Source organism: Stigmatopora argus, chromosome 21, assembly GCF_051989625.1.
Source record: "Stigmatopora argus isolate UIUO_Sarg chromosome 21, RoL_Sarg_1.0, whole genome shotgun sequence".
In the NCBI taxonomy this organism is placed as follows: Eukaryota; Metazoa; Chordata; class Actinopteri; order Syngnathiformes; family Syngnathidae; genus Stigmatopora; species Stigmatopora argus.
The window spans coordinates 10,964,230-10,991,291 of NC_135407.1; the positions used below are offsets into that span (position 1 = coordinate 10,964,230).

General features: G+C 39.9%; 1 protein-coding gene across 1 annotated transcript; it reads left to right on the forward strand.

The window, feature by feature from the left end:
- smad10a (SMAD family member 10a) lies at positions 1-26,072 on the forward strand. The gene is made up of 13 exons (XM_077591090.1): positions 1-312; positions 8,075-8,150; positions 12,400-12,643; positions 12,746-12,920; positions 13,039-13,062; positions 13,713-13,925; positions 15,057-15,299; positions 17,724-17,825; positions 18,995-19,063; positions 20,390-20,573; positions 20,779-20,947; positions 22,998-23,136; positions 25,465-26,072. The coding sequence occupies exons 1-13, from the start codon at positions 309-311 to the stop codon at positions 25,674-25,676; spliced, it is 1,854 nt and encodes a 617-aa protein (XP_077447216.1). The 5' UTR covers positions 1-308; the 3' UTR covers positions 25,677-26,072.
- Positions 26,073-27,062: the final 990 nt, after the last annotated feature.

Here is a 27,062-nt window from a genome sequence, read left to right on the forward strand (position 1 = left end):
CCCTCTATTGTTATTGTGTCGTGCGCGTGAGTAACGAGCAGGATGCACGAGGAGACAGCAAGACTGATAAAATGATAAAGCTAGTGTGAGACACTGAAGCTAGCGCTGTGTAGCATAGTAGACATTTATACTCCGCTAGGCAGCAATTCATGGAAGTGTCGCCGGTGTGACAGACAGCGTGAAAACCCAGCTCATGTAGAGGCCAGTAAACATTAATACTAGCTGGTCAACACCACTCAGTATACTTGAAGCAATTGGCGGACAGCTCAGCGGTCTTTCTATTCAAGTTCTTCTCTTTTCTCCGTCTGATGTGTAAGTATTAGCAATTCAACGCGAATGTTTGTTTCTCCAGCTGCCGCCTCCATTCCAACCAGACGATATAATCTATATTTTGAAGTGCAACTTGCTCACAATTACTAGCTTGATATATTGTCGCCTTTATCTAGAAAAAAAATGCCGCGCTTCTTTTTCGATTTATACCAGGTTCGTTTCAGGTGATGTGCTCGTTATTCTATTTGCATGTGTTCAGTTGGCCATTTCTTCAGGCATGTACTATGTAGTTCACATGAAACAATGTACATTGCATTTTCTGTTCTGTATATATGTGTATATATGTATATATATATGTATGCATGTGTATATATATATATGTATGTGTGTATATATATATGTATGTATATATATAATATATGTATTATATATATAATATATGTATTATATATATAATATATGTATTATATATACATATATATATATATATATATATATATATATATATATATATATATATATATATATATATATATATATATATATATATATATATATATATATATATATATATATATATATATATATATATATATATATGAGTGGTTAGCGCGTCGGCCTCACAGTGGGAGACCTGGGTTCAATTCCAGGTCGGTCCACCTGTGTGGAGTATGCATGTTCTCCCCGGGCCTGCATGGGTTTTCTCCGGGGACCTCCCGCATTCCAAAGACATGCATGGTAGGCTGATTGGACACTCCAAATTGCCCTTAGGTATGAGTTTGAGCGTGAATGGCGATTGGCTGGCCACAAATTCCGGGTGTCTCCCGCCTCTGGCCCGAAGTCAGCTGGGATAGGCTCCAGCACCCCCGTGAGGATAAAGCGGTGCAGAAATTATATATATATATATATATATATATCTATATATAGATATATATAGATATATATATATACAGATGCTCCCCTACTTACGAACATACGACTTACGAACAACGGTACATACAAACATGTCTGCAAATTGCGTTTATGTCGAAAAATGTTCGTAAGTTCGATTTTTTTCCGAGTAGTGCTTCTTTCTGCCGCTAATACGCCTGGCGCTGTGAGGGCTCAGCTCACCCAGCGTCTACCTTCTTCGTTGCAATGCGGAAGTGCGTGAACGTATCGCCAGTGCGCAGAGAACCTTTTTCATTTGTATCATTAAATATCTTGTGCATCCATTATTGAATATGGTTGGTAAAAAGCGAAAGGCTTCTATTGAGGGAGTTGCAAGGAAGAGGCAAACCATTTCATTTGAAACGAGTGGCAATAATAACGAAGCTTGATGCGCGTGAGAGTGGTGAGCATTTCACGCATACAACTTGAATCGTTCGACCGTCAGTACCATTTATAAACAGAAAGATCGAGCAGCAGGACCCAAATATTGAACGTTGCACAAAGTTTGCAAATCAATCGAATGATGCCATACAGTGCTACCGCATCATTTATGATGAAAAAAAGAAGAAAACTGCAATCGTCGTCAGATCGCTTCTTTCGGCCAGTTTCTAATACATAAATCTCTCTCTCTCTATACAGTACTGTACATATTCTCTCCATTTTAATAAATGTTTTTTTCAGTACAAACAATGCGTGTTACTTATACAAGCCTTAAACATACAAATGCACTTATATAAACCTTCAATATACTTATATAGGCCTTAAACATAAATTATAATACAAAATGTAGCACTGAATCAACTTACAAACAAATTCAACTTATGAACAATCGCTCGGAACCTAACTCGTTCGTAAGTAGGGGAGCGTCTGTGTATATATATATATATATATATATATATGTATACGGTTACATGTTGGTGACGAGCGTATATCTATTTTAATGGACTCCGTGGAAACCACTGCCGCTGCTTGGATTTTATCAGTGAGTGACAGCCAGTACGACCTCATGATTCCTGGGAATTATTGATTTAAGTTTTCATTTGGACTACAGTGTACTTCAGTTGTCGTACAGTAGAGCTGCCAACCTCCGTCAACCCCATATCAGGAGTACCCTTGTTCCATTTCCTGAGTTTATCCGGTGTGAATGCGATTCACGCAAAATCGATATGCACTGAAGTCTCACAAGACGAATCATTTGTCAGAACTTGCAACTCGGATGATTCACAATGCACGCGTTTTCCTGAATTCTTCCACATTGCAGTTGAATCGAGATGGTGGAAGCCGTAGCGATGATGTGAATTTCGAGGCATTTAAATTAGAAATTTGGTACTTTTCCAAAATGGTTACTTCAAAAAAGATTTAAGTGACAATTTTTGGGGATTTGCAGAGTTTAGGGAGGTTGTGCGGAGTCCCAGAGTTTGCCTTGCATTTCCGAGTAATCTCCTGAAATTCCGGAGTAGTTTGCAGCTCTAAGTAGAGGTAAGATTGGGCCGAAAAAATAGAGCCCGACCCGACCTGGTCGGGGTCGGGCTAAAGATCTTATCTCTTGTGTACAGTGTATTTAAGACGAGGAAGAGTCACCACCAAATACCTGTGACTGCATGACATGGACAAGAAAATGGTGCTAATATATAGGTCCTTCGTGGGTATGAAATACTAAATTGCGTTTAATGGACTTGGTCAGTGGGGGCAGTGTGCAATTTAGAATGTTCAACCAGCCTACACTGCATGTTTTTGGGATGTGGGACCCACTTTATATGGTGATTCTCTTAATATTACAACTTTAATCTCATTTAATTTAGTGATGTCCCAATCCGATACTAAGTATTGGTATTTTTGCCCGATACGGCTATTTTTGGAGTATGGGACAGTATCGAATTTTGCCACAAGATCGGATCCGATCTAGTATTAGCGTGTGTTCTCAGTACCATTGAGCTTTTCGTCCGGAGTAAATCAAACGATGTCTGCTGAGTGGGACAATTTCTCTTTAACAAGTAATGATGGTAACAGAGGATGGTGTAAGATAGAGCATTTCTTTTTAAAATCTAATGACACCTGGATGAAAAATTCTGGGATGTCATTGGTAACCAATTGCAGTTAGCAAAACCTATCTTGAAAAAAATTTGACAGTGGTATTACGACTTTTCTCGGAATATTACGTTGTATGACTTAAATGCAGATAATTTCCTTAAGCACACCTGCCCATGACTCCCGATACAGGGGTAGTGGCTGGCAAACATTGATTTAGAGTGCTCAATCACCTAACTTAATCTGGGACGCCAGATGGACTGGTCCATATCTCCGCCACCGAAATATTTCAGAGGTCTCTCTGAGAAAGATCCAATTGAGACTGTTTTCATGGGAGGAATCTTCAAAAGGAAACAGCTGCTGATTTGGATGAGTGCTCTTGTCTCACTCATCACTGACCAATTTACATTGCTTCACACGTATTGGATGTGTGTCAGTCAGGAGAAAATAAAACACATGCAAACAAGTTTTAAGGAACGTTCTTTGCTCCTCTTAATGAAGAAATTGAGTGTACGTATTTCAGACAAACTTTGACCTATCTACAAGAACCGCTCTGCACTCCGTCATTGTATTCAACCAGATAGTTGCTTCTTGCTGATGTCATGTCTGCATCTCTCACCTCTTTTCCTGATTGGCTTGGAGCTCAGAAGGCCAAGAGCTTGTTGAATGGGATATGGTAGGAAACCAGACAATAGGTATGAGACAAGAAATAAATCCATTTAAGAAATGCCAATGAATTTGGTGGTATAACCCTATCAGTTGTCAGCTAGGATAGGTTCTAGCACCCAGCTGACCAGGATAAGTGCTTTTGAAAACGAATGAAAATGAATATTTAAAATTATACATTTTTACCATTATCAGTATGGAGTCTAATAAAATCTGACTAGCATCATCTAGTACAGGGGTAGGGAACCTATGGCTCGGGAGCCACATGTGGCTCTTTTGATGGGTGCATCTGGCTCTTTGCCAACCTGTGAGCTAAAATATGGAAATCGCTGTTGACAGAACTGAGATATTACATTTAGAACTGCTTTAATCTTCATTTTTTTGCAGTAGACTCTTCTGGAATGCATCCTCTCATTGATTAGCAACAGCATAAGAATCTTTTAAAAATATTCATTTTTTTTCCACTTTAAAAGTGGTGAAATTACAAAAAAAATTGAAAAGGCACTCGTTTACATGTAAGTATTTTGACTTTTAAATTTGTAGTATGGCTCACAATGAATAACATTGGAAAATATGAATTGTTTGTGGCTCTCTTGTCAAGAAGGTTCCCGACCCCTGATCTAGTATGTCTTTGTCCTGAAATATTTCAATTCATCTGGAAAAATCTAGTTAGCAGTAACAGTACAGAGCCATCAATGTTGACCTAGTGCTATTAATAAATTTACTCACATTCGCGACACTGAGTTGTCAACAGGGCAAATGAACTTAAAACTATCGATAAGTTACTTAATGTTAGCAGGTCATTAGTAGTGACAAATTATCTGTGACGTGCTCAAATCAAATCCAGTTTCTGAACCGCTTCACCCTAACTAAGGTCACGGGGGTTGCTGGAGCCTATCCCAGCTGACTTCGGGCCGGGGGGAGGACACCATGAATCAGTGGGCAGCCGATCGCGGGGCACGAGCAGATGGACAACCATTCATTCTCACACTCATACCTAGGGGGAATTTAGAGTGTCCAATCACCCTACCATGCATGTCTTTGGAATGTGGGAGGAAAACAGAGTACCCGGAAAAAATCCACAAAGTCCCGGGGGAGAACATGCAAACCGACGTACTAACCACTCAAGCCGCTGGGCCGCCGCAAATCCCCATTTTCTATATGCTATATTTCTATTAAAAAAACAAAATAAACCTTGTCACTAAACAGTTGGCTTCTAAAGAATGTTTTTTTTGGCACTTAAGGAATTAAAGACTTTGATTTTTTATTTATTTGAAAGTATAGAAGACCAGGGTCGTCAGTAAAATATCTGGAATTGAGTGATTAACCTACATTTCATCGACATTGAGGTTTTAGTGATGCAATAATGTAACGTCATGATCTGAGTTACCTTTTTACCAATCTCAGAGTGAAAAAACAATTCTGCAATCAGGGCCGATGCTCGTGTTCCCAGCTTTGGCGGCCAATCGGAACTGGTAATGAGAAACAAGTTTATCTCCACTGCACTTTGCTAAGAACAGAGTACAAGGTGGCACATCTGAATCCCATTGTGTTATAAACCAGACAGTGGTGCAACGTATTAGATTGACATACAGGTACAACAGTCCACGGATTAGTCGGTTGAAAAGTTATTGGTGTCAATATAAAATAAATTACCGTACAGTGGTACCTCTACATACGAGCACCCCTACATACGAGCACCCCTACATACGAGCACCCCTACATACGAGCACCCCTACATACGAGCATTTCGAGATACGAGTAAAATTTCGAGCAAATAATTATCTGTAGATACGAGAAAAATTTTGAGATGCGAGAAAGCCGGGTGGCCAAGACATAAGACGCTGTTTATCATTGTAGCGCACTGTCTTTTTTGCTGCATCTCTTTCGTGTATAACAGATATCTACGAGCACTGGGCGGAGCGTTGCATTTTTTTCAGTGTTTTTTTCCGTCACTCAGCGCGAATGTCGGAGCGATCGCTAATACGAGCAGTATATATTACTTCTCGTTGGCTGCTCATAAGAACATCAGGGGCACTGGCTCTCTCCCCTGCAACTCCTTGTGTAATATCTCTGGTCGCAACTACCTCTTTGTAACGTCTCTGCGCGCACTGAGTGGAGCGTTGCATTTTTTCAGTGTTTTTCCCCCCTTAGCCTGTTAGCTCCCGTTAGCGGAGCGATCGCTAATTCAATACGACTTCTCGTTGGCAAGTGGTCGTGCGTTATCCTATTGTGAGGACATTTGTGTGCATCATTTTCGGAATATTTTGAAGGGAATACAACAGCAAACAGCCCATCGATAGCGAACGTGAGGTTGGAGGCGGGGCAAACAGCTAACCCGGCCAGGAGAAGGTATAAAAATGTAAAACAAAATTAGAATTAAGTTTAGTGTAAGGTTAGATTAAATTTATTTTTGAGTGTGTCTGCATCGTAATCCAAGTTCATTTAAATTTGTTTATGTTATATTACGATTCACCGGTGCAAAAAGGTTCCCCCACTCGGACGAATTAGAAGAAATAAAACATTTTTGCAATACAATATATTGTTTTTGGTGTTTTTTCAGAGGGTTGGAGCGAATTAATTTTTTTTCAGTTTATTTCAATGGGAAACGTTCGCTCAAGTTACGAAAAGCTCGACATACAATCTCAGTCTCGGAACGGATTACGATCGTATGTTGAGGTACCACTGTAAATGGCGATTAGAAGAAATAAAACATTTTTTTCCAACCCAATATCCTGTTTTTGGTTTTTTTTTCAGAGGGTTGGAACGAATTAATTTGTTTTTTAGTTCATTTCAATGGGAAACGTTCGTTCGAGTTACGAGAATATCGACATACGAGCTCAGTCCCGGAACGAATTAAGCTCGTATCTCGAGGTACCACTGTATTTAGTACTTGCATGTAAGCCGCCCGCGCGTATAAGAGACACCCTGGAAATTGCCTTTAAAATTTAGAATTTTACAATTTCTCGTGTATAAGCCTCCCCCTGATTCCCAATTTTCACCTCCATATTCATGGTTTTAATAGGGAGTACAAATGTGTTACTTTGAAGGGAAAATCTTAAGAAAGTGGTATTTCTGAGATACTGTATGAATCAAAAGCACATTATTAGGGTCAATATCATAAGGAATTTAATATGCCTGTCTTTGTAAATGCAAAATATCAAATGATTCAATTAGAAAAAAGAAATGTCTATATTGATGAGAATCTGATGCTTTCTAATGACAGAAATTACAATTTTCTTAACAGAAGTTTAAGATGTTGTGGCAGCCATATTGCTTCTAATGTCAAAATATCTCAATTCTTTTGATGCTCCATATTACTGCAATAGTTGTCACTTTCGAACAAGAAAAAAATAACAAAACAAAGTGGAATTTTGTTTTATTTCAGAATCAAGGCTACTCGCATCTGGCCAGACAAAGCACGTTTAACTAGGTTTAGACGGCAGCGCCCTCGGTAACATGGCTGCCCCGGCCGGGACCTAGGTAAAATGGCCGTGCCCCGAGCGAGCAGTGACAGGAACATGAGTTTTTTTACGTTTTATGCAAGATACCCATGTTTTTTTCTTGAATTTCATTCATAGACGTCAAAATAAATTTAGTTTAGCGTTTTATCTGTTTATCTTTTCTCTATTTTGAAATAAATGACCGTTTCGGCCGCATTGTCTTACGTTATGGCGTTTCATCTTTGTCTCCTTGCAGTTTCGTCCATCTCGTCTTTTTATGCGCAGATTAGCCGTACCCCCGATTCAGTCATCATTTTTTTGAGCGAGAAATATGGCTTATATGCAAGTAATAAGCTTTAAATGAGCAGCCCCTACTTTAGTTTTATTGGCATATTTGAATACAGTAATACCTTAACATACAAGTCTCCCAACACACGAGAAATTTGAAATACGAGGAAAATTCTGAGCAAATTTTTGCCCTTAGATACGAGCATACGAGATGGTTCCCGATGCGGCAGTCCGGGTGGCCGAGTATGCGAGAACAGCATCACTCTGTCTTTTTTACCACAAGACTCTAATCATCTGAAGGAGCTGGAATCAGGACGAGATTTAAATAGTGTAGTAGCATGCAAGTGATATAACATAATATGAGCCCCAGAATCTTAATATATCTAAGGATTTGGTGTCTTATAAGCGATTGTATTCTTACGACGTGTCTCTATCCATTTTGCTCTCAGGGACTGATTCAGAACTGGGCCACCATGATCCCAGTGAATCTTCTGGTCACTCATTGGTTGACCAACTTAATTCCAGGTAAGCAAAACATGAGCACTCTTTTAAGCATTTTAATTCAATAATGCATTTAAACTTGAAAGAACAGACAACATTTTAAAATGTGCATACCAGCAAAAAGAATTTCATTTATTTATTAAAAAATACAAAACAATTTCAATTAATTTCAGTCATTTGTACTAGGTCCAATATCAACTTGAATGCTCCTGAAGTTAGTGATTATAATTGGACAGATATTAATACAACATTTAAAAACGTTAATCTGCCATTATCTGTGAGATCCCCATCGTAATTTATACTACATGGGAATCTATTCTCACCTCATTGTTTCTTTTTTTTTCGTTTTGACTAAGCAACATGATTTGATTATTCAAGTAAATTACAGGGCGGCCCGGTGGGTTGAGCGGTTAGCACGTCGGCCTCACAACTCTGGGGTCCTCGGTTCAAATCCAGGTTTGTCCAACTGTGTGGCGTTTGCATGTTCTCCTCGGGCCTGTGTGGGTTTTCTCTGGGTACTCCGGTTTCCTCCCACATTCCAAAAACATGCATGGTAGGCTGATTGGACACTCTAAATTGCCCCTATGTCTGGGTGTGAGCGTGAATGGTTGTCGGTCTCCTCGTGCTCTGCAATTGGCTGGTCACCGATTCAGGGTGTCTCCCGCCTCTGGCCCGAAGTCAGCTGGGATAGGCTCCAGCACCCCCCGCAACCCTAGTGGGGGTAAAGCGGTTCAGAAAATGAATGAATCAATGAATGAATAAATTACAGATCCAGTCAGCACTAATGGAATGTGAGTCTAATGAAGATAACTGTTTCAGAGGACGGATGGAAGGGTTTATGTATAAATTACTATAGTATATATAGAGATTTCCCACCAAATGAGGAATACCTCAGAATAAAAAAAATGTGGTGTTTAATTTATATGTTGGAAAGCAAGATGCTCATAATGGTGTCAGGTATAAATACTACAAGTATACCATCATTACTGTACTTCTTTATGCTCATAAATCAATTCACTAAACTGTTGAAATCACTGACAAAAGCATTAAACTGTCTCAGGAGTCATTTTTCCTCTCTAGAAAACTGAGACTCAGTACTCTGTGACGTGACATCACCGATATGTGTGGTGGTCACATTGATCATAACACACAGACAGACAGACTCAATATCCAAAGATAACCAGATAAATAAGGTCTATTGTAGTTTACCTACTTTTGGTTTCAATGGTAAATTGGTAATTTTATTATTTGACAAGGAATATGACTAAAAATGTCACACACTTATTAATTTCATCATTTTTTATCCCCCCAATTTTTCTTAAGTGAATTAGTCTGTTTGTTGTGGCAATTCGCCATTGAAGTTTTGATTAAGACCACACTTATGAATTTTATCATTTTTATTCCCCTATTTTTTCTTAAGTGAATTAGTCTGTTGTGGCAATTCGTCATTGAAGTTTTAATTCAGATGAGATTTTTGGCTATAATGCCATATATTACTATGGAAGAGCATGTGGCCTTGTAAAAACGCCAAATCAGCTAACTGAAATATTCACCAAGATAAAGAAGAAGAAGGCTAAGCATTTATTTGGAACGTTTCATGTGACTCACTCATTTCATTTGATTTTTTTCAGGGGAACGTTTGTTAACAGATAGAAATTGTCGGGGACCAAATATAACCTTAGACATGATTCCGTTGCTTTCATTTTTGCCAATATGACAAAGGCTTCGCTGATATAAGCACACTTCGAGGTGTCCTGAATGTGCAGTTGGGTGAGTGTATGTTTGGGGTCCTTACTATCAGTCTGCAATTTGTTTGGGTTTCCTCATGTCTGGCACAAAAACAGGCGGTCCACACGAGTACAACCCAAAATGACATTTAACACATAATTTATCAAAATTTAATCTAAAGCGCTGACTTTAGACCAAGCTCAAGGGATTTGTTTGAATGATGCTTGCATGCATTGTCATGAAAGCCATTTGTCAAAGTTTTTGGTTCAGAACCAAGATAGCAGGAAATAAATCAGGATTTTTCCTAAATGTATTATACAGCGTGTTAACAATGGTAATTATATAAGCAGTGTTCTGTGTTTAGAGGTTAAGGGTGTAGGACAGTGGTTTGCCAAACCTTTTAAACTAAATTCCACTTCAAGGGTTAAGGTTAGATACTAAATGTAACTTACAGGATTTCTCCAAGTATAATTGTAAGGATCAACATTAAAATACTAGCCTATGCCTTAATGACAAAGAAGCAGAGTTTATTAATACTTTCATAAAAAAACATTTTTTCAAGACTAATTGATAGTTTTTATCGTTTCTAAATTGAATCGCAATCTCTGACTACGCGATTTTTATATTGCCTAAACCTTGATTTTATTCATTGGTTGCTCGCTGATCCAGGATCTGTTAAATGCTGTTTACCAAATCCATGACTTTTCTCTCCTGCTGACCTAGAATTTCTTAAACCAATCAGAAGCTTTTTGCTAATTTGTGACTGGAGGGTCACACCAATTCAGATCAAAGTTTAAAATTAGATTAGATTACATTAGATTTGATTAGATTAAACTTTATTCATCAAGTACTCGGGAAATTCCCTTTGTTGCAGAAGCAAGAAGGTGAAAACACAGACACAGGAAAAGACATCGTAGACCTAATAGAAAAGATAAATAAATAACTAAATAAATAAATGAATAAGCATGTTACACAAAATATACCTATATATACAGAAAAACTGAGATAAAAAGACTAATAAAGTCAATATACTCATCACATCTAATTTTATTAACGCTTAATCTTCATTAGGGTAGCGAGGGGTGCTGGAGCCAATCCTTGCTGACACCCTGAATCAGTGGCCAGCCGAGGATAAAGCGGTTCAGAAAACGAATGAATATGTACACACACATGCAGTAATCCCTTCAATATCGCGGTTAATGTAGACCAGACATAGCCACGATAAACACAAAAACTCGAAGTAGGATCACCCCCCATTATAACTGTTTTCGCGCCTATACAGAAATACAAGTACACATGTAGAATTATCAAAACGTGTATATTTATTAAATATTACAGCTATAAGCATGTCAAGACTGTAAATTATTAATATCTAAATATAATATATATATATTTTAAAATGTATCTACCGTAGTTTCACACCTATAGGGCGCACTTCAAAGTCAAAATTTTTCTCTAAAATGGTTGATGCGCCTTGTTTGTGTACTAAATTAAAATTTTTGTATGAAGCCATTTGACTTCCGTGTGCTTGCAGCGGTTTTAACCCTCAAAAACAACTCAATACTTAAAGAAACAGCACTTTAGTCCTATACAGAGGAAATGCCTGATGTGAATGACAACAGAATGTGGGTGTGAACGCTTGGAAAATGGACTGAAGCCGTGGATTGAAAAATTATAAGGAAATGATTTATTAATGTCTTAAAATAAATAAAGTATATGAAAATGTGCCCTGCTCCGCTGAAATATCTCCCTCCGCGGCCGTTATAGATTTAATACCCACTTTGCCCGCCAGATGGCGGCAAGGGCCCATTGTACCAGGGCCGAAAGCCGTCCACTGTAGTACATTTTAGACGTTTACGTGTGCCCTGTGTGTGTGTGTGTGTGTGTGTGTGTGTGTGTGTGTGTGAAAATATGTGCCACATTGCATTTGTAGTTTTTAATCGCGTAATAAGGGGAATTCAAAATAAATGACGGATAAGGAAATGCATTTACTTATTGGGAGATTTTGTACCTTGGATCTTTTTCGTATCTCGAGTCACTGATTTGCATATTAAAAATTTCGTAACCTGAAACTTTCGTACAAAGAGGCATTCGTAAGTAGAGGTATGACTGTATATGGTCACTGGTTGTGGGTGGTGACCAGATACAAGTGGCTGAAATGATAAAAAAGATGAGTGAGTGAGAGCAAGATGTAGCAGAGAAACAATGAATTCAAACTTTCTGTGAAAACCTCAACCCCTATCAATGCATTTTGCAAAATTACATCTTTGTTATTCAATTGACAATGACCATTGGGACTTTTAGCTTGTGTTATGTTCCAAGAATTGAACAGAGCAGAGCACAATGAAAGCTTTAGGTTTGGCATCAGCGACATTTAGATCTGACAATTATGTTCTGAAAGAACACGCACAATCCGAGAATCTTGTTAGAAGTGTGTTTTATGTTAAACACATGCCACAATTACTTCAATTTTTCTCTGTGGGCATATTTTTGACGGATCCTAGTACCTTTTGACTGATGGTTTATTTCTTTTGTGTCATTCCAGTGGCATCATGTCAGTGAACCCCCCAAGTAGCAATGACGCCTGCCTCAGCATTGTCCACAGCCTCATGTGCCACCGCCAGGGTGGGGAGAACGAAGGCTTCGCCAAGCGGGCCATTGAGAGTTTGGTCAAAAAGCTGAAGGAGAAGAAAGATGAGTTGGACTCGCTCATCACTGCTATCACTACCAATGGCGTTCACCCAAGCAAGTGTGTCACAATTCAGAGGACACTTGATGGACGACTACAGGTCAGCCTTGCCAGTCCAAAAAAACAATCTTGCATTAAATTGCTTGTCAATGTTTGGTGTTGATAAATCTGCTTCATGCATTTTATTTTTATTTTCTCTCAGGTGGCAGGGAGAAAAGGTTTTCCTCATGTGATTTATGCACGGCTGTGGCGCTGGCCTGACCTCCACAAAAATGAACTCAAGCATGTCAAGTTCTGCCAGTATGCCTTTGATCTGAAGTATGACAATGTGTGCGTAAACCCTTACCATTATGAGAGGGTGGTGTCTCCAGGCATTGGTAGGTTCCCAGTACGTTACTAGAAATACACTATTTAGGCATTATCTCTCCGGTGAAGACTGATGTTGTAGTTTTATTAAATTTTGAATTGATTTGCCATTTTTGTGTCCCCTGATAGTTGGTCTCAGTCTACACAACACAGGTAAGTTCCAGAAAACAGAAATACAGTACATTATATGATCTACCAATTTCAGTACAGTGGTACCTCGAGATACGTGCTTAAGTCGTTCCGGGACTGAGCTAGTATATCGATTTACTCGTAACTCAAATGAATGTTTCCATAGAAATGAACTAAAAACAATTCTATTTGGCCCGCCTCCACCCTGACTTTCAGATGCAACCTAACGAGGGTTGTTTGCTTTTGTATTCCCTTCAAAATATTTCGAAAATGATGCACAGAAATATCCTCACAATAGGATAACACACGACCACTTGCCAACGAGAAGTAGTATATACGCCATTTGCACTGACTAACGGGGGAAAAAACACTGAAAAAATGCAACGCTCCGCCCAGTGCTCCCGTGTCCGCTTTATGCTCGTATATCAAAATTTGTCTCGTAACGCAAGCTAAATATTTACCCGAAATTTTACTTGTATCTCAAATTGCTCGTATGTCGGGGAACTCGTATGTTGAGGTACCACTGTATATGATCGGGTTCTTTCCTTTGAATAAATTCAATTTAGAAGTTTGACTAAGCTTTATTGCAAATTGACTCATTACAAAAAGTTATTGTAATGGTTTTCTGATATTTAACTTGGATTTTTTACACACCCTTCTGTTACATCCCACAGCTTCACCTGGTGGTCTTATTAAAGAAGAGTACATCCATGACTGTATCCAGATGGATCTCCCACCTGGCATGCCACTTTCTGATCACCAAACAGCGCTAAAGATGCCTCCTCCAGATCACTATGGCCAACCCCTACACCCTCCACATCTGTCCTCTGAGCCTCATGGACCACCACCGGTCACCAGATACACTCAGCTGCCTGTCTCACCCAAAGGTAAACCTTGTCTCCTTTCTTAAATTGACAGAACTATATTGATGTGTGATATTTTGTTTCATATCCTGACAAAATAATCTTAATGAAAAGGAAAAACTTTGGATTAAAGTTCAATATAGTCAGCCATGAGAATTGCATGTGCAAATAAAATTGACCTACTAAAATAGCTTGAAAAATAATATTGGTTCATTTTTCATGGAAATTGTCTTGCAAACCTGATAAAATTATATCCAACGATATGAAAACTCATAATCTTCCAAAACAGTTAGCTGACTTACAATATTTTTTGATTTGACAGAAAAACGGAATGATGGCAATTCATACAAAATAACTATATTGATGTGTGATATTTTGTTTCATATCCTGACAAAATAATCTTAATGAAAAGAAAAAAACTTTGGATTAAAATTCAATATAGTCAGCCATGAGAATTGCATGTGCAAATAAAATTGACCTACTAAAATAGCTTGAAAAATAATATTGGTTCATTTTTCATGGAAATTGTCTTGCAAACCTGATAAAATTATATCCAACGATATGAAAACTCATAACCTTCCAAAACAGTTAGCTGACTTACAATATTTTTTGATTTGACAGAAAAACGGAATGATGGCAATTCATGCAAAATAACTATATTGATGTGTGATATTTTGTTTCATATTCTGACAAAATAATCTTAATGAAAAGGAAAAACTTTGGATTAAAATTCAATATAATCAGCCATGAGAATTGCATGTACAAATGAAATGGACCTACTAAAATAGCTTGAAAAATAATATTGGCATCATTTTTCATGGAAATTGTCTTGCAAACCTGATCCAACAATATGAAAACTAATAACCTTCCAAAACAGTTAGCTGACTTACAATATTTTTTGATTTGACAGAAAAACAGAATGATGGCAATTCATGCAAAATAATTTCTTGATGAGTGGGTGCGCAAACTAACGGAATTCTTGCAACAAGTAAAAAGTAAAGTGGAAAAAGTACTACACCCTAACAAAAACAGGCCTATGTGTTTGTTTTTCTGTGAGCTAAAAATCTGGGAAATGCAAAACCAAAAATGATACATCTTTTGTCTTCAAGTCTGATTCCTGCAAAGATCCTGATCTGTGTACGTTTTCCTCCATAGTGTCAAACTCTGGCTCCATGATGCCATTACAGGCCAGTCATAGTGATGGTCGCCACCAGACTGATTCTCCACAGGTTCAAGTTATGACTCAAGACCCACATTCCCCAACTCCAAATCAACAACAAGGTCCCCAAACACCTCAACCACCACATCCACAACAATCCTCTATACCTCCTCATCAATCCCACAGTCAGAATGGCTACAGTAGCAGGAAACACTCTCAAAGCCAGGCTGCCTTTCACAGTGAGTTGGGTAAAAAATCTGAATGTAATTGTAACTGTAATTTTTTTTCAAAGAATCTCCAGATGCTTATTTCATTGTGCAGATGTACAACTAGCTCGGGGATTGACAACCATAGGCTCTGGGGCCACAGGCTCCATAGCCTAGTGCAGGGGTAGGGGACCTATGGCTCGGGAGCCCCATGTGGCTCTTTCGATGGGTGCATCTGGCTCTTCGCTAACCTGCGAGCTAAAATATGGAACCCGCTGGTGACAGAACTGAGATACTACGTCCAGTGCTGCTTTAGTCTTCTTTTTTTGCATTAGACTCTGCTAGAATGCATACTCTCATTGATTAGCAACTACATAAGAATGTTGTCAAAAGTATTCTTTTTTCCACTTTAAAAGTGGTGAAATTACTAAAATAAAAGACACCCATTTACATGTATTTTGACTTTTAAATTCGGAGTATGGCTCTCAAGGAATAACATTAGAAAATATGAATTGTTTATGGCTCTCTTCGTCCAAAAGGTTCCCGACCCCTGGCCTAGTGGCTCCCTGGAGCTTTTTTTAAAATGATAGAAATTTATTTTTTGTTTACTATGGTTTCTGTAGGAGGACAAACATGACACAAACATCCTGTAGAATAAATATTACATTTCAATATTTCTGTCAACAAAGAGTTGCGTCATAGCCTGCGACACACGTTTCTATCAGCAAGGTCGGTCGCTGTTGTAAACAAACCGGCGAATGTGAGATGGATTATGGATCCTAAAGGGAAAAGAGAAAAATAACTGAGGAAAACAGAGGGTTCAACCTTTCTTGGACCGAATCATTTGCATTATTTTCCCTGTGGAAGGATTGCCTGGCATGCTGCATTTGCAGGCAAGTACCCAGTTGGGAAAGAGAGAAAAAGTGCGATTGCATTAGAGGAGTGCAAAAATAGACTACTGCTGCATGATTTGTTGTAATCCTGGAGATAATAAAGTGTGGAAAACCGTTCACAGGTGTTTAAGTGGCGCGTTATGCACGTTCGTTGTTGCTGTTTTGTCGAGTCCTCAAAATTATAATGACATCAAAAATCTGATTTCTTTAATTTCATCAATGCAATGCAACAATTCATTAATACGGCAATGAAGTTAAACTTGAGGCGGCATCGTACAGCAGAACAGTCATGTGCGTCGTTCTCTACAGAATGCACTCCAGGGAAAACAAACATTTACTCATGAATGCTCATGATGTATTTGAAGCCAACTTAATCATTTTGATAGTAGGCTAATATAGATACATACATTATCTATCTCTCTCTTTCTCTATGTCTCTTTCTCTCTCTCTCTTTCTCTCTCTCTTTCTCTCTCTCTCTCTCTCTCTCTCTCTCTCTCTCTCTCTTTCTCTCTCTCTCTTTCTCTCTCTCTCTCTTTCTGTATCTCTCTCTCTCTTTCTGTATCTCTCTTTCTGTATCTCTCTCTCTCTTTCCGTATCTCTCTCTTTCTCTCTCTCTCTCTTTCTGTATCTCTCTCTCTTTTTCTGTATCTCTATCTCTCTTTCTCACTTTCTCTCTCTTTCTCTCTCTTTCTCTCTCTCTCTCTCTCATTTTCTGAACAGCTTTAGGTTCGCGGGGGTGCTGGAGCCTATCCCAGCTGACTTCGGGGGACACCCTGAATTGGTGGCCAGCCAATCACAGGGCACAAGGAGACAAACAACCATTCACGCTAACACTCATTCAATTTAGATTGTCCAACCACCCTACCATGCATGTTTTTGGAATGTGGGAGGAAACCGGAGTACCCGGAAAAAACCCACACAGGACCAGGGAGAACATGCAAACTCCACACAGGTGGGCCGACCTGGATTTGAACCCAGAATCCCAGAACTCTGAGGCCAACGCACTAACCCAGGGGTCGGGAACCTTATTCCTTGAGAGCCATAATCACAATTTAAAAGTCAAAACACATGAAAATGTGCGATTTTTTTTAGTCATTTTACAACTTTTAAAGTACAAAAAGTCTCTTAATTATTTTGACTACATTGTTAAGCTGTTTCTAATCAATGAATGTCAATTAGTTCAATGAGTATCAATGAGAGAATGAATGCAGAAGACTAATGAAAAAAAAAAATCAATGCCACAGTGCCGACGTGACGTTCCTATTGGTGCGTTCGGGACTCTTTTCTCTCACCACCGGTTTCCATATTTGAGCTCAGAGCCATATGCACCCATCAAAAGAGCCACATGTGGCTCCCGAGCCATAGGTTCCCTACCCCTGCACTAACCACTCGTACGACGGGCCGCTCTCAGACTAAATTTTAAGGTTTTTAATTTAGTGTGGCTCCAGACAGAATTGGGTTATTTTTTCATCCAATATGGCTCTTTCAACATTTAGGGTTGTCGGCCCCTGGTCTAGCTGAACAAACAATAACACATTGAACTTTTTACTTTCCTGTAATGCAGCGGTGTGGACGGGCAGCAGCACAGCCTCCTACACGCCAATAGGACCCCTGCAAAATGGACGTGGTAACCAGCCAACTCCACTTCACCATCCAAATCAACATTGTAAGATATGCCTCAAAATCCATCTATCCTCTTTACTGCTTGTCCTCTTAGGATAGGATGAAATTGTTGTAAAACCTTTGAACCAATCACTTACAGGATTATTTTTCTTCTTCATTATAAACCCAGAAAGAAATGGTTAGAAAATACAATGAAAGCATTTTCAAATACAATGCCAGATAGTTAATTTGTACCTGTTCCACAGCAAACAACAAAATAGATTGCCATAATCTGTAACAGAATAAAAATATTTTATTGTATATTTCCAACTATCTCACAATGTATTCTTTCCAAAAGCAGTTGTTCTATTGGTAACATTCTCACTACAGTAATCCCTCAAATATAACGGATAATGTAGGCCAGATATGGCTGCGATAATTGAAAAACCCCTATTATTACTACCATATTACATGTTTTCGCACCGATACAAACATACAAGTAAACAAGCACAACTATCATGAAGTTCTCATGCTACATTTCTCCAAACCGTGCATCGTTGAGATTTGAATTTTTTATGGTGGCCAGAAACGGCTGTCGGATCCTAATAAACAGTGATTGAATTTCTTCACCTTCTCTAAGTGTGTAAACCAAAATATTCAATATAGTAGTTGGATACAAAATTACAAAATCAATGGCATTGCAACTCATCTCATCTCATTTTCTGAACCGCTTTATCCTCATTTGGGTTGCGGGGGTTGCTGGAGCCCATCCCAGCTGTCTCCGGGCCAGAGGAGGGGGACACCCTGAGTCGGTGGCCAGCCAATCGCAGGGCACAAGGAGACGGACAACCATGCATACTCACACCTATACCTAGGGGCAATTGAGAGTGTCCAATCGGCCTACCATGCATGTTTTTGGAATGTGGGAGGAAACCGGAGTACCCGGAGGAAACCCACGCAGCCCCGGGGAGAACATGCAAACTCCAGACAGATGTACATGACCTGGATTTGAACCCAGGGCCCCGGAGCTCTGAGGCCGACGCGCTAACCACTTGCTCCACCGGGCATTGCAACTTCTGCCAAATATATATCGTTATTGGAAATAGTGCCCATCCCTGTACTCAGAGCCGCTTAAACATTTATAGGGAGGAAAATAAAAACTGTGTTATAAAAAAAGTGTGTTAATGCAAAGAAGGAAATGTTTTTGTAATGTTTTTTTTTCTTCTTTTCCAGGGTCTCATCTTCCAGGGTCTCATCATCAGGGTTCAACATCTTTTGCCCCTTCTGTAGCCAATCATCCAGGTTAGAAACAAGCAGAGGCCATTATTTTCTTGTACAGTCGTACCTGTACTCTCGAAATTACTTGGTTCCCGAACTTTTTTTGTAACTTGAAAATTTCATGAGTAGAGCAGTACTTTATATGTAAATTCTCTAACTCATTCCACGATCCTCACAGAACTACCAATTAAACCCTTTAAAATTGGTCAAAGTGTCCCAATTTTGTATGAAAGATTTGAGAAACACCCAAAAATGAGAGAAAAGTATAAGAACATGATTTATTAACGTCTTAAAATGAATAACAAGCATACAAAATCTATCCGCGTTGAAACGCAGGGGATCAAGAGGAAGCTAACGGTAGGCATCAGAAAGAGAGCAGTGCTCAGCACATGATCACACATCTCATAAACGCAACATTGACAATTCAAATAATAACATTAACAACATTAATCAACAACAAAAATTAACGTTTTATGATTTCTTTGGAATTTATTTTTTTACCCGTTTTATTAGTCGCAACTGGTTCTTACCTGTTTGGATGTAAATTGCCCTTCTGCAGTGCTGGTTGACGGACGTTTTTAAAAAAAGAAAAAAAACTATCCAAACACGATTGCCTTTGACAACTTTTAATAATGCAACAGACGAACGTTGTCAAAATAGACGATCGCACGACTCGTAAAGATTTTCTCTGGATGTGTTTTTTTTTCCTGAACACGGAAAGTTTGTGAAATTTCTCCAGCATTTTTTTGATTTTTGCTGCTGGAATGCTCGCTGCTTCTTCCTCGTTCACCTTCTTGCCGAGTGTTCCATTAACGCTAGAGAGTTTGTTTTTATGCCCCTCGACCTTGTCCTCCTCTCTGACCACTTCTTTTCATTCGCGCTGGTAATTTTCTTAGGAGGCATGATGATAAAAAGAGAAGCAGCTGCTTTATCCACACTTGGAAAAACTCAACAAAAAAACAACGTCATAGCTCCGTGACGATGAACGGCGGTCAAAAGTACATAAGAGAGAATCTTGAAACATGGGTAGTGATTGTTGTGAGACAGCCAATGAGAGCCCAGTAGAGTGTAGCGACTTTCTGAAGGAAGAATCAATGCATCGGCGACAATATTTTCAAAATAAAATAACGGATAAGGAAATGCATTTAATTTTGGGGGGATTTCGTAACTCAAGGCACTCATTTGCATATAAAAAGCTTTCGTAACCTGAAAATTTCTTACCTAGAGGCATTCGTAAGTAGAGGTATGACTACTTGTAAAGCATTTAAACTGCGTATTAGATAGTTTTGTTTCTGACTATATGCGAGAAAATAATGTGAATATGTTACATATGTTCTATTGTCTGGCTAGGACCAGAGTTTTGGTGCTCAATTTCCTATTTTGAAATGGACGTTCAAGTGGGTGAGATGTTCAAAGTGCCCTCCAGCTGCCCTGTTGTGACGGTTGATGGCTATGTCGATCCATCGGGAGGCGACCGTTTCTGCCTTGGCCAGCTGAGTAACGTTCATCGCACAGATGCCAGTGAGAGAGCCCGGTATGCGGCGAAAATCACTTTATAATTTTTTTTGTTCCTATTAAACTACGGGTTTCCTCATGAAACTTTCAATAGACTATATTTGTTAATATTATGATCACCATACAGGATTATGTGGGTATCAAAATTGTTTAATTCCGTTCCTCATTTCTTTGATTGATGACTGACATTTTACCTCACTTTATTCCATTCTTATTTGTCCCAGGTTACACATCGGTAAAGGGGTTCAACTGGAATGTCGCGGAGAATGCGACGTGTGGATGCGGTGTATGAGTGACCACGCTGTGTTCGTTCAGAGTTACTATCTCGACAGGGAGGCAGGCCGAGCCCCTGGCGATGCTGTGCACAAGATATACCCTGGAGCATACATCAAGGTCTGTATAAAGCTTGTATACAGTCTTCCCTCGAATGCCGCGGATAATGTAGACTAGACCTGGCCGCGATAATCGGAAAAACCCCAAAATAGGATCAGCAGTCTCAACTTCACTGTTCAATGTTTCCTGGGGCAGGGCAGCCGAGACACGTCTCATTATCAGTGTAGGGTGCCGAAATGAAGCCTCGATGGGGCAAGTCTCTTTAGTCTCAACATAAAATGAAAAACTCTAAACAAGGAGCTGTGAAAGCTCCTCATTTATGTGTCGGCACCACACTTAAAATCTTGTGCTTTTTGCTTAATCATACAGACTGAGGGCACTTTATAGGCATGGCGTTTGGACGGAATGACTTCAGCCTGGCCAAAAACAGGCTACGCTTCCTTCCGGACAGGAATGGGTTGTTTTGAGTCCTTTTGGGTTTTTTATGCACCGAAGGCATCTAATAAAACATTTTGTAAGGATTTGGACGTTGTTTTGAGTCCTTTTGGGTTTTTTATGCACCGAAGGCATCTAATAAAACATTTTGTAAGTATTTGGACGTTGCTGCCATCCAAACACTTCATGAATTTAGGCATGAGGCAAGTCTCTTTAGTCTCAATATCAAACAACCAGCTGTGAAAGCTCACGTATGTGTCGGCACCACACTTTGAATCCTGATCAGAGCCTAATGATTGTTAAATGAGTCGCAATACTAAATCCAAAGAAACCTTGAATGAACTCAGGCTACAGTGTCATGCGTTTATTAGATACACTAAGAAAAACTCAAGAAACAATGTGTTAGAATGCTTTGACGACCGAGGGTCAAAGGCACACGAATCATGATCTCACCGCCGGAGCGGCTCCGCCATAGTCCTGAAAAAAGATGAGAAAGTACTTGGAAGGGAGGCTTTTGCTTGGACACTTGCGCTCATACTCTGCCAGTGGCCACTACCCCAGTCCACCAGTCCTAACCTCAGAGCATCATCACAGAGAATGTAGTCACTGACAATGTCAATGAAATTTAATTTCAGTATGAGTCACTGTTAGCACCAAACTTGATTTGGACCTTTGTGCTCCCCTAGAGAACTGGATTTAATCTTTCTGGCTAACACGTGCCAACATGTTTAGCTAGACCTTCACTGTACAGTAATCCCTCGATTATCGCGGTTAATGTAGACCAGACATGGCCGCAATAAACGAAAAACCGCAAAGTAGGGTCACCCCTATTTTAAAACTATATATATATATATATATATATATATATATATATATATATATGTATATATATATATATATATATATAATTTCAGTGCTGAGTCCTAGTAGCAAGCGGAGGACAGGGTAGTGGCTTCCACTTGCGAGTTTCAGTGTGGATTTTCACATTTTTATGAACTTACAAAAAGAAATTTAATTAAGAAAACAAATTTCCCCCGAAAAAAAACACGATGTCGTAAAGCCACGATAATCGAGGGATTACTGTAAGCAACAAAATGACTGTTTCACAATTTGAATCTTGTAATAGTATAATCTATAATTTAACGTTCATCATATTTTGATTTTAACCTTTGTTAGGTTTATCATTATTATAGGAACCATCATCTTCTCAGGATTGTTCACATCAGAACTCTCTTGGGAAGATTCGACAGACCTACAATTGTTTTGAGAACTGTGATAAATTGTTATGAGACTCTAAAAATGTTTAGACTTCTGTGGGGCATGGCGTTAAAATCTTATGAATAAATTAGCGAGAGAGACCTCGAGTTGTTAGAATGATCTAGACCGGAGACGCGGATGGATGTATTCTCTTCTTGCAAGAATTAAAACAAAGATTTGACTTCAGATGCCTCTTTTATTGAAAGGTGAATTTGGAAATACCTAAGGATAAACCTATCAGCCTTGTTATAATTAAATTTTATCTCATATTTATATGAAATTTTCTCTCGGAATGTTACATTGTAAGTCTTCTTGCAGTTTCCCGCAGCACACCTGACCATTGTTCACAGCACTCCGGTGTGACGCGGCACAGTGGTTGGGAAACACTGGTCTAGGTAACATTGCTTGTGATTTTCAGGTATTTGATCTACGACAGTGCCACAGACAGATGCAACAGCAAGCTGCGACTGCTCAGGCTGCTGCTGCTGCACAGGCGGCTGCGGTGGCAGGAAATATACCTGGACCAGGCAGTGTTGGAGGCATTGCCCCTGCAGTCAGTGAGTATTGTAGAGATGTCCCGATTAGCAGCCAATATTTTTATTATTACAGTGGTACCTTTAGATACGAGCTTAATGCGTTCCGGGACTGAGCTCGTATGTCGATTTACTCGTATCTCAAATCAACGTTTTCCATAGAAATGAACTAAAAACATTAATTTGTGCTCTGAAAAAAACACCCAAAAACAGGATATTGGAATGGAAAAACATTTTTATTTGTTCTAATTCGCCATCTATTAACAGAGTAACAAATAACTAGTGGTTATGATGTTTAATAGTACTAAAATTAGACGGATTTCGCGGAGGTGAGAGAGAGAGGGACAGAGAGAGAGAGGAGGGGGACTTTTTGCACTGCAACATGCTCGTAAGATAACAAACAAATTTAAAAGAACTTGGATTATGATACAGACACACTCAAAAATAAGTTTAATCTAACCATACACTAAACTTAATTCTAATTTTGTTTTACATTTTTATACCTTTCTTGGCTCTATTTGCCCCGCCTCCACCCTGACTTTCAGCTGCAACCTATCGAGGGTTGTTTGCTTATGTCTTCCCTTCAAATACTCAGAAAATGATGCACACAAATGTCCTCACAATAGTGTAACGCACGACCACTTGCCAACGAGAAGTAGTGTACTCCTCTCGTATTAGCGAGCAAGCTCAGCCACGCGTACACCATTCTACACTGTGTAAAAAAACACTGAAAAAATGCAACGCTCCGCCCAGGGCTCATAGAACCATTTACACGAGGGAGTTGCGACCAGAAAGAGAGTGTCCATGTTGTTCTCAAAAGCAGCCTCTCGCGTTGGCCACACCTGGCTGTATGCTCGTATATCATAATTTGCTCGAAATTTTACTCATATCTCAAATTGCTCGTATGTTGGGGCACTTGTATGTCGAGGCATTACTGTATTATAATTAGCGGACAATACTGCTATTTTTGCGTGGGTTTCCTCCGGGTACTCTGGTTTCCTCCCACATTCCAAAGACATGCATGGTAGACTGATTGGACACTCTGGATTGCCCCTAGGTATTGGTGTGAGTGTGCATGGTTGTCCGTCTCCTTGTGCCCTGTGATCGGCTGGCCACCGGTTCAGGGTGTCCCCTGCCTCTGGCCCTGATATCAGCTGGGATAGGCTCCAGCACCCCCGTGACCCTAATGAAGATAAAGCGGTTCAGAAAATGAGATGAGAACCTCGGGGGCAGCCTGGCGACTGAGTGGTTAGCACGTCGGCCTCACAGCTCTGGGGTCCTGGGCTTAAATCCAGGCTGGTCCACCCGTGTGCGGTCAATTGGTCGCCGGTCGTTTGGTCGCCCCAACCGCGACAACGGGCGACCAAAAGAACGGCGACCAAAAGACCGACGACCAAAAGACCGGCGACAAAACAATGTAAAACAACACGGTCTACGCATCAATAAAAGCCAACAATGGCCATGAGCAGTTTCACTGAGCCGACGTGTGAGTGTATAAGAGTTTGTATGTACATGCGTTGTCCCTTTAAGAAGCTACGTCAGTCAGGGTCTTAACAAGTTCTCCAACAAAAAACAATAAAAGTCCGGGAAATTTGGAGCTTTTCTTTAGCCTAATTATTACTAGGGCATTAAGTATGACTAAATAGTAATTCGCAGTTTGTATTTAGGGAATTTGAGCAACGATTTAAATGGTAATTATCACTTACCTTCCGGTCGACCAATCGACCGTGTACCGGTCCACCTGTGTGGAGTTTGCATGTTGCCCTTGAGCTTGCAAGGGTTTCCTCCGGTTTCTACAGTTTCCTCCCACATTCCAAAAACATGCATTGTAGGCTGATTGGACACTCTAAAGTGCCCCTTGGTATGGGTGTGAGTGTGCATGGTTGTCCGTCTCCTTGTGCCCTGTGATCAGCTTGCCACCGATTCAGGGTGTCCCCCGCCTCTGGCCCGGAGTCAGCTGGGATAGGCTCCAGCACCCCCGTTGACCCTAATGAAGATAAAGCGGTTCAGAAAATGATGATGATGATGATGATGATGATGTTTAGCTCTGATTGTTCATTTTTTCCCAGTGCATTATGAGAAACAAGTTGAAAAATATGTTGTCTGACTGTTTTATATATATACAGTCAGTCATACCTCTACTTACGAATGCCTTTCAGGTTATGAAATGTTTTATATGCAAATGAGTGACTAGAGATACGAAAAAGATCCAAGTTACGAAAAAAATTAAATAAATAAATATATATAAATATATATATATAGAGATGGATGGATGGATGGATAGATATAATATATAATATATATTTTTTTCTTTAATCCATGTATTTGTAACATTTCACACATCCTTTGCAGGCCTGTCTGCAGCTGCGGGAATCGGCGTGGACGACCTCCGGCGACTCTGTATCTTGCGTCTAAGCTTTGTCAAGGGCTGGGGGCCTGACTACCCAAGGCAGAGCATCAAACACACACCATGTTGGGTGGAGGTCCACCTCCATCGTGCTTTGCAGCTTCTGGATGAGGTGTTACATACCATGCCATTAGCTGATCCGGGACCTGCTAACTGAGAACATTTATGCTGTAATTTAGATGTGGATTATTTGAATGTGCACACACACGGAGCCAATTCATTAGATAGTTTTTGCTTTGTACCAAAAGGTTTCCCCTAAAGCAGGGATGTTCTAACTATTCCACAAAGAGCCACCGTGGGTGCAGGTCTTTGTTCCAAACGACCCAGCACAGGCAGTTTAACCAGTGAGATTTCTGCAGAAAACAAAAAGCACCTGACTGCAATCCCCTGATTGCACCTGTAGGATGGATTGATGAAAAGGGGCCCTCTCTATGGGTTGGAATGAAAACCCGCACCCACTGTGACCCTTTGTGGAATAGTTTGCCCACCCCTGCCCTCCTAAAGGAAGCAATTCCGTGACCGGATGATTCGCCTAAAGACGTTTCGCCGACGGACGTTTGACAGACGGACAGGTCGCCGAATGGACGTTCCGCCGAACGTTCATTCAAATACTAGTATTTGTATATACAATACTAGTATTTGTATTTAATCATTAAACGCTGTTTTCGGCTGGATTTGACCAAATTTGAGAGCATTTTGAGCCGTTTGGCGAATGGACGTATATAGACGTTTTTTTGCCTTATCGCGACATCATCGCGACATTTTACCGAGGAATTCACTTCCCTGGGCTCGATTCTAATGTCCAAAGAGCTCCAGTATTTGTATTTAATCAATAAAAACGCTGTTTTCGGCTGTATTTGACCTGATTTGAGAGCATTTTGAGCCGTTTGGCGAATGGACGTATATAGACGTTTTTTTGCCTTATCGCGACATCATCGCGTCATTTTACCGAGGAATTCACTTCCCTGGGCTCGGTTCTAATGTCCAAAGAGCTCCAGTATTTGTATTCAATCATTAAATGCTGTTTTAGGATGGATTTGACCCGATTCCTGTCATTTCACGGCTCGGTTCTGCTACATCTGCCCGCCCAAGAGTGCTTATTCCCAGGGTGCCATTGACGGTAGACTAATAAATTGAGTGATGACCGGCAAAGGGAAATTAATCCTTGATTTTTACTATAATTTGGACAACGCCGGCGGCGGGCCGGATTAAAAATCCTAACGGGCCGTATATGGCCCGCGGGCCAAGGTTGAAAAACTTGTACACACACGATCCGGGGGCGGGGCGAGCGCGCAAATCCCGTTTCAGCGAAACCTCCGTTCGGCGGAACGTCCATTCGGCGACCTGTCCGTCTGTCAAATGTCCGTCGGCGAAACGTCTTTAGGCGAATCATCCAAGTACCAGCAATTCCAATGCGAATACAAAAACAAATTCAAACGACCAACACTTAATGCTTGTAACAATCAGTTTAGCCTATCCCTGCACTCTAATATGGCTTACATATTTGTACAAAGTACAATAGATGAAAATTTACACACTAACG